Source organism: Crocuta crocuta, unplaced genomic scaffold (assembly GCF_008692635.1).
Source record: "Crocuta crocuta isolate KB4526 unplaced genomic scaffold, BGI_CrCroc_1.0 scaffold219, whole genome shotgun sequence".
Taxonomy (NCBI): domain Eukaryota; kingdom Metazoa; phylum Chordata; class Mammalia; order Carnivora; family Hyaenidae; genus Crocuta; species Crocuta crocuta.
Window position 1 is genome coordinate 7225222 of NW_027551572.1, and position 8367 is coordinate 7233588.

Below are 8367 nucleotides of genomic sequence, written 5' to 3' on the forward strand. Positions count from 1 at the left end.
GTGCTCTTGGACGCGCTCCCCACGGGATATTGCTGCTGCCACACCGGCATCCGCTTCTAACCGCCGAGGGTCGGTGGGTTTGAAGTTTAAAGGTGTTGCAAAAACAGTCTCTTTAGAACTTGGGTTGCGCGCATGGAGGGAGGCGTCTCTAGTTCAGGGCGGTGGTTAAGAGCACTTAAAAGACCTGGTGGTCCAAAGTGTTGGCCTACCATTGGCTCGCTTTCCATTCACCAACCTTAACTCGCAGCTGCAGAACGTGGCCCTGAATGGAACGTTACTTTTTGCTCTAACGGAAACCGGAACGTAGGGTCTGCCCCAGGAGAGGTTAGAAGATGGGGGTTGGGTGGAAAGGAAGAAAGTGACATGCTGAAAATAATAAAGACTGACACAAGTGGGGAAGCTGGGGTTCTCTTGGCGTTGGGGGCTGGGAGAGGGCGTGTTGGGGGCGTGGTTTCAAAGACAGCTCTGCAGGGTGTAACCGGCGGCTTTTAGGTTGAAGAAAGCCTTGTGCAGTGGGGCTTGGAATCCGACGTACCTGGGTTCAACTTTGGGCCTTCCTGTGACTTGAGTAATTCACTTCACCTCTTATGCCTCAGCTTCCCCGTCTGTTAAACGGGAATAATGACGGCACCATTGTTACAAGGAATTAATGTGAAAACATGCTTAGTGCCTGGCACGAAAATAAAAACACCTACAAAATAGTATTGTTATCCGCCTGCCAGAAAAGTTCATCTCAACCATAACTATTTGCCTTTTTCTTTCTATGTCTTCTCCACCTGCTGACTCTTAGCATGCGCGGGCTTGTTAAAGTCTAGCATATGTTTCCCTGTCAGCTTCCAGCAGACCGTCTGCCTTGAGGCCGTCTTGGGCCTCTGCTTACAGGTAGATTGATGAGTAAATGGTGATAATTCCTGCAGCAAGGCAAGGAGTGCTGCTGTTTTAGGAGATTGCAGAATTGGGTTCTCCTGCCAACTATGTCGGCGTGGGCATTATTTTCACCCCCTGGAGCCTTGAATTCCTCACCTGGAAAATGGGGTGTTTATGAGAGCCCTTCTAATAGGTAATAGCTCTACCTATTAGCACATTTTCCTGCCTTTCCAAAAGGACAAGAGACATCATTTTATTTGCAAAAGATTGAAATGAAATGCAGAATATTAGGTGTACAAGGAAGGTCAAGAATGTTCTTTCCATGGGGTTCCTGGGTGGCTCAGTCCAGTAAGCCTCTGACTCTTGGTTTCTGCTCAGGTCATGATCTTATGGTTAATAAGTTGGAGCTCCCAAGCTCTCCTCCCCTCCATGGGCTCTGCTGCTTGGGATTCTCACTCTGCCCCCCCCCCATAAATAAATAAAAAGAATGTTCATTTCACCTGACACTTCACATCTGGACCCATAGCTGATTGCCTTCCAAAGTTTTCAGTGTGAAGAGTCACTTTTGTTGCGTGGCCATATTTAAGAAAATTTAAATACAAGATCTAATACAACACTTAAGAAATCTCATTACATATTAGGAAATGGCAGAAACTGATGTTTTGAAAGGAGATAGATGCCAATTTCATTTTCTGATGAGCAATGCCAGGTCGATCAGTGTTTATGAACAAGTGATATACAAGTAATTTGTGACTTAACAAAGGAGACTGCAGAAAAGAACTGAATGTCAGGCCAGGCTAGTGGAACGCTGAAGTGGAATCAGGCATTCTACCTGGGTTTGGAGTGCTGTTTGACCTTTCACTTGGCTCCTTGTATGTTTGTTCATTGAGTTGTTGTACTTGATTTGTAAGGACTTGTGCTGAAATCACTATCCCCTTCCTGGTTGGAACAGGGCCTGTTTGAAAGCCTGCCATCTTGAAATAGAGGTGCTGCCCAGTTTTTGTCGTTAGGGAAATTAGCATCACAGTACAGCGCCCAAAGCTTATATAAAAAGACCTCATTAGCTTGATTTTGGCCAAGGAACGCTACCATTTTGTACTTTTGAAATTTCCTTTTAGAAGTACAATCTAATGTTTTTAACAGGCAGGTTTTAGGAGGTCAGCATGAAACCCCTTGGGAACTCAGTATAACTCTCAGCTTGGTGGGAAGTGAGGTGCACAGTGAGGTAGCTCTACAGATGTTTGGTTAATTTGATAAATGTCCTTAACAATGTCCCTTCAAAGGGATCCCCTTTTCTGATTTTACCAGGTTTTGGAAATATTTTCGTAGCATTTGCAAATCCTTCTTTTCCTACATCAGGGATAAGAAATGATAATACTTACTCTGTGCTGTTTGAACCTACTAAACTCAAAAATGATGTCTTTAGTTAGTGTAGTGAGTGTCCCACTTAATAGTATTGCCATTTTCATTTCCAGCCAAAGGGTCACGGAGTAAAGAAGAACTTAAAGAAATTTAGATATGTGAAGTTGATTTCCATGGAAACCTCATCATCCTCTGACGACAGTTGTGACAGCTTTGCTTCTGATAATTTTGCAAACACGGTAAGTGCTGCCTGAGAATAAACAGAATTGAGTCTGCAGTGCTCAAAATGCCCCCAAATGCTTTGCGCGTGATTAAAACTGCTTGCTTTTTGCCTGCATTTCTATACAGCCGCTAGGAAAATACAGTATGCATTGTAATTTCATTTCACTTTTTGCTGTGGTTCTAGGTAGTAATTGTTGGAGGTAGATTAGCTACTTATTCCATCCTTTTGAAATGTCGCCTAACCTAACGTGCCTGATGATTTGCCATAACAACTCAGAAATCATTTGTAAACCTCTGAACCATTTTTCTTTGTAACAAAAGCTGTTCTCTTGTAGTGCACTTGTAAATGTGATTTGCTCTCTGCACGGTTTATGGAAAATTGGTTCTTGAAAAGGGGGGAAAATGCACAACCACATTTATTTATTTATTTTACAGAAACCTAAATTCAGGTCAGATATCAGTGAAGAACTGGCAAATGTGTTTTATGAGGACTCTGATAATGAATCTTTCTGCGGCTTTTCAGAAAGTGAGGTGCAAGATGTGTTAGACCATTGTGGATTTTTACAGAAACCAAGGCCAGATGTCACTAAAGAACTGGCCAGTATTTTTCATGCCGACTCTGACGATGAATCATTTTGCGGTTTCTCAGAGAGTGAGATACAAGATGGAATGGTGAGTTTGAGAACCAATATCAAGAAGTAAGGTACATTTACAGGCATGACACGCTTGTTTTAAAGAATTTTTTTTCTTGTAATTTTGATTTTAGTCATGCCAGAAGATTTTGTTGACCTTTTTAAAATTTTGAGTTATCTTCTTCATGTCTTTCAACAGTTTTTACTAATGTAGTCCTGCTTGTAAAGCTTGAACATTTCGTAGGCTCTGAAAATCTTGAAAACTGGTAAAATAAAATCGACCAACCTCCAGATTTCTCTTGCCACAGAAATCTAACGTGTTGGTTAGAAGCACACATGTCCTCCAGATAAGCCACATTCGCATTTACGTTCAAGCGCCCAACCCAGTCTACCAGCCTGGCATGGGGCAAGCCTTTGGTAAATGTTGGTTCCCATGGTGGATCTTAACATCTGCATCTGGAAAACCTGCAATAACTCAGGTGCAGGAGCTCAGAGTGCAGATAATGACAAGCAGAGCCCTTCATGCTTTCACTTTTGCTCCTTGGCTGGCTTTTCTTACGCATGCTGCCTTGCCCATAACCTCTGTCATTCTGCTCAGACCACTGCTGCTGCCGCCGCATCTCAGTACCACTCTCCCTGAGCGTACTGTTTAGTTTTGCAGACTCTTGTTAACAAGACTGTCTCAACAAAGGAAGCAGTATGTTGATTTATAGTCAGGTGCCTGCTCTTCAGCTCATTGTGGTCTGATGTGGGGCCACTCCCCGGGACCACCCTGATCCTGACTTAAGAGAGCACCTGGCCAAGGAGTGTTTTCTCACTATCTAACTTTGTGGTAATGTAACATTTCCCCTAAGAAGTGATGGTGGTCCAAATCAGCACATATTCGGAGTTATTACTGGTCTGCAAATACTGGAAGTGACCCAAACTCTGTCTACAGCTTGAGTCATTTCTGGGCAGTGTTTCCATTCTTTGTAGATGCTGTTTGTTTCAATTAACAAAATGCCAGTCAATTAAAAGTCTTAAGAACTCCTCAAAGTTTGTCATTTTCTCGTAATCATGCATACTAAAAGTACATGAAGAATACTAAAAGCTGTTCGGATTTCAGAAATGTTTGAATGTTAAAAAAAAAAATGGTCTTCTATTTCTGGGACTTCATTATTGGTATTTTTTCCTTTCTCGTTTTTTTTTTTTTTTTCCAACCATCACCGCAGTCGATTTAGAATGTTTTCATCACCTCCCCCAAAAGCCCTGTCCCCATGAACATCCCTTCCCATAATCCTTAATTGACAACCACCAATCTATCTTCTACTCTATGGGTTTCCTATTCTGGACACCATATAAATGAATGCAGTCTTTTGTGACTGGCCTCTTCACGAAATGTTTTCAAGGTTCTTCCATGTTGTGGGATGTACTAGTACTTGATAACTTTGTATTGCTGAATGATATTTTCTGAATATACTGCATCGTATTTATCCTGTTCATCAGTTGATGGATTTTTGGATTGCTTGCACCTTTTCGCTATTGTGAATAACACTTCTATGAACATTCATGGTCAAGTTTTTGTGTGGACATACACTCTTGAGTATATGGGTCATATAGTAATTCTGGTCTTTTAAAGGAACCGACAGGCTGTTTTCCTAAGTGGCTGCACCATTTTACATGGCCAGTAGTGTATGAGGGTTCCAGTTTCTCTACATCCTTGTCATACATTCTTGTTATTGATTTAGCTTTACTAGTGGGTAATGAAGCAGTATCTTGTGATTCTGGTTTGTTTTTCCCTAATGGATAATTTTAATACATCTTTAATGGTGGAAACTTTTTTTTTTCTAAGTTTACAGTAAGTAAACTAGAGAGGTACCTAGAGTAGTCAAATTCATAACGACAGAAAATAGAATGGTGGTTGCCAGAGGCCAGGAGAGAATGGGGAGTTGGTGTTCAATGGGTATGGTTTCAGTTTGGGAAGATGAAAAAGTTCTATAGGTGGATTGTGGTGATGGTTACACAACACTGTGAATGTATTTAATGCCACTGAACTATACACTTAAAAAATGCTTAACATGGTGGAGCACCTGCACGGCTCTGTCAGTTAAGCATCCGACTCTTGATCTCAGCTCAGGTCTTGATCTCTCAAGGTCATGAGTTCAAGGCCTGTGTTGGGTTCTGTGCTGGGTGTAAGTCCTACTTAAGAACAAACAAAAGAAAAAAGGTTAAAATGGTGAATTTTTGTGTCATGTATATTTACTGTGAATTTTTTAAAAAGTAGATTAGATCAGAGCACAAAGACCCCTTTAATATAGTTTAATGCCATAAGCACTGAAACCGTGTTTATGGGAGAACACAGGTGCCTTGTAGGAATTCTTTTGTAATAAATCGAAGATCTGGGGTTTTTGTTTTTGTTTTTTAAAGAAATTTAAAAAGGAGCTAAGATTTTCACATTTCAAAAAAAAAAAAGGACTCAAAACCACTGGCCTAAGGGCTGTGAAGGTGGCTTATAATGATGTGTCTCAGGCTATGTGAGTTATAGTAACACTCAAATTGTTGTAATCCCTGATTTTGTTACCCAGAGCTATCAATTAAAATTGTGTTCAGTTAAAATTTATTTGATGCCATTGTCTTATGTCCAAAAGGAATTTTTTAGTCACTATGGTGCAACCTGTTGGGACAATCAACAAGTCATTAACAATTCCATTGTTCCCAATTAACTAGAGACTGCAGTCAGCGCGCGCTGGCTGCAGGACCCGAAGCCAGTGCAGAAGGGCTGGACCCCTCCGGGTGGCCATGAAGTTTCCAACTCCGAACACCAGGGGAGCTGCCAACAAGAGAGCAGCACCCCCAGAACCCTCCGAGAATTCTGTGACCGATTCCAATTCTGATTCAGAAGATGAAAATGGCATGAATTTTTTGGAGAAAAGAGCTTTAAATATAAAGCAAAACAAAGCAATGGTAGGTATCTGACTTTGTACTAAAACTCTTCCCTGCCTTTCTGTAAGCTGCTTGTTGCTTATATCTGTGTCCTAAGAATTCTTTTCAGTGTAGCCGTGGAGTCTTCATGAAGTATGCTTTAAGATGTGCTTATTTCCCTGAATTCTCTTTTTTAATCATGGAAGTCTCAGTAAACATATAAGTGAAATCAGAAACTCTAGAGGTGCTACTGTAATTTACAGAAGTTGCTCGTTTTTTGGCAATTAATCTAAACTAATAATTTCTGTTTAATTTCCTCCCTTTGTAGCTTGCAAAACTAATGTCAGAATTAGAAAGCTTCCCAGGATCATTCCCTGGAAGGCGTTCCCTACCAGGTCCCAGTTCGGTAAGTGAATCTTTATTTGTATAGTAGTAGTGTGGACAGGTCTAATGGAGATTTGTCATTTTAAAATCCAATGTCCTTATTTTGTGTGGTCCTCTAGACAAAGAGGAAGTAGAGAAAACCTTCTAACAGATTTCTGGGACCTCTTCTATGCATCCAAGGGCAGGTGGGGCCTCCCCAAGCCAGGCTTCTTCTACAGTGCTCAAACCCCTTTGAATTTGATACTTCTCTCCTTCCCAACACAGCTAAGGCCCTCAAGTGCAGGGAGTAAATATTGAAAAAAGAATTTTTTTTCCTTTGCATTAGTGTATTCCTCCTACATAATATATGAGTAATATAGAGGTTTTTAATAGCTGAGAATGAGAAAAAAGGAAAAAAACAATTTTGTTTAAATGTTTATTTAGTTTTGAAGAGGGTACACATGGGTTGAGGGCCCAGAGAGGGGGACAGAGGATCTGAAATGGGCTCTGTGCTGACAACAGCCACCCTGATGCGGGGCTAGAACTCCCGGACCTTGAGATCATGACCTGAGCCAAGTCGGACGCTTAACTGACTGAGCCACCCAGACCTCCCAGGAAAAGCAAATTCTTCTTAACCAAGTGATGGCCTACTATATGTGATTCTTTTCTGAGGAACTAAGCTGGTGCGACGAAGGGGAATTTGGGGAGTACAAAAGGAAAGACTTCCCACCTCTTCCTGAGGAAAAAGGCAAGAAGCAAGCAAAGCAAAGAAGGAAAACCGTATACATCCGTTTCTCTCTGGTGCAATATAGAAATAGCAAGAATGTTTCACGGCTCAAGATGTGTAGAAAAGGTGTTTTGGGGGCGGGGGGGGGAAGAGCTGTTCTTTTCATCTTCATTAAGTGGAAGAGTAAGTGGCTGATCTCTTAGTTTGTAGCTGATCTCTCAGTTTGAGAGGAAACAGCTTGGTGTTAGAAAAGCAGAATTACAATAGCTCTATCATTTTTGGGCTCATTTCCCACAAATTCTAGAAACTAGGACAAAGAATTAGGAAATGGAGCTCTCCTTTTACTTCTGCAAAAGCATACTTAAAGAGAAGGTGCCATTTACCGTTATTCTGGAATAAATGGGTTCCATCATATGTGTTTTGTTTCGCAGTCAAAGACACCCCGGAGACGTACATTCCCAGGTGTTGCTTCCAGAAGAAACCCTGAACGGAGAGCTCGTCCTCTCACCAGGTCAAGGTCCCGGATCCTCGGGTCCCTTAGTGCTCTGCCCACAGAGGAGGAGGAGGAGGAGGAAGAGGAGGACGATAAGTTCATGTTGGTGAGAAAGAGGAAGACCGTGGACAGCTACATGAATGTGAGTTCTCTGCATCTGTGCTACTCCTTTTGTTTGTCATCTTGCACAGGCCCAGCGTCTAATGTACAACACAGGGTCACAGGCGGCCTCAACGCCAGATGACCCATGGTAAACATGCTTCTCACAGCATTCAGAATTGTTAATGCCATGTATGCCATCAAATAGATGGGTTTTGTTATGAGATGAGAGGGTCAAAAGCTTCTTCACCTTTTCTTAATGTCATTTCCTAATCATGTCTACGATGTTGTCCTAATATCCTTAGTAAACTTAGCAACTTGCCTCTTCTCCATAAGCTCTAAAACAGATTTTTAGTTTGAATTCTTTGTGGAGAAATTACAAATCCTGTATCTGAGACTCTGAACTGGGGAGCACCGGTAAGAATGCTATTCCACGACTTTTGTCATGCAGGGAGATGACATGCCCAGAAGTCGTCGTGTCGGTTCCATGACTCTGCCGCATATAATTCGCCCCGTGGAAGAAATTACAGAGGAAGAGCTGGAGAACATCTGTAACAACTCTCGAGAGAAGATCTATAACCGTTCATTGGTACAAACCTCTAAATCCTATCTGTGAACGTGAATGTCTGTGAGAGAAAGGATAGCTTCTATCCTTAGTTTTGCTAATGTTAAGATCTCACCATGTGGGATATGTGCCTGTG

At 41.7% G+C, this 8367-nt stretch overlaps 1 protein-coding gene across 2 annotated transcripts in view; it reads left to right on the forward strand.

The window, feature by feature from the left end:
- The window catches only part of CDCA7 (cell division cycle associated 7), a 12073-nt gene that overhangs the window by 568 nt on the left and 3138 nt on the right, over positions 1–8367 (forward strand). The window contains exons 2-7 of one of the 2 annotated variants that reach the window (XM_077751119.1): positions 2343–2468; positions 2887–3123; positions 5790–6026; positions 6313–6390; positions 7506–7709; positions 8118–8255. In XM_077751119.1, the coding sequence (XP_077607245.1) occupies positions 2343–2468; positions 2887–3123; positions 5790–6026; positions 6313–6390; positions 7506–7709; positions 8118–8255 (1020 nt within the window). The remainder of the gene's footprint in view (positions 1–2342; positions 2469–2886; positions 3124–5789; positions 6027–6312; positions 6391–7505; positions 7710–8117; positions 8256–8367) is intronic. The other variant, XM_077751120.1, reaches the window with a different exon arrangement.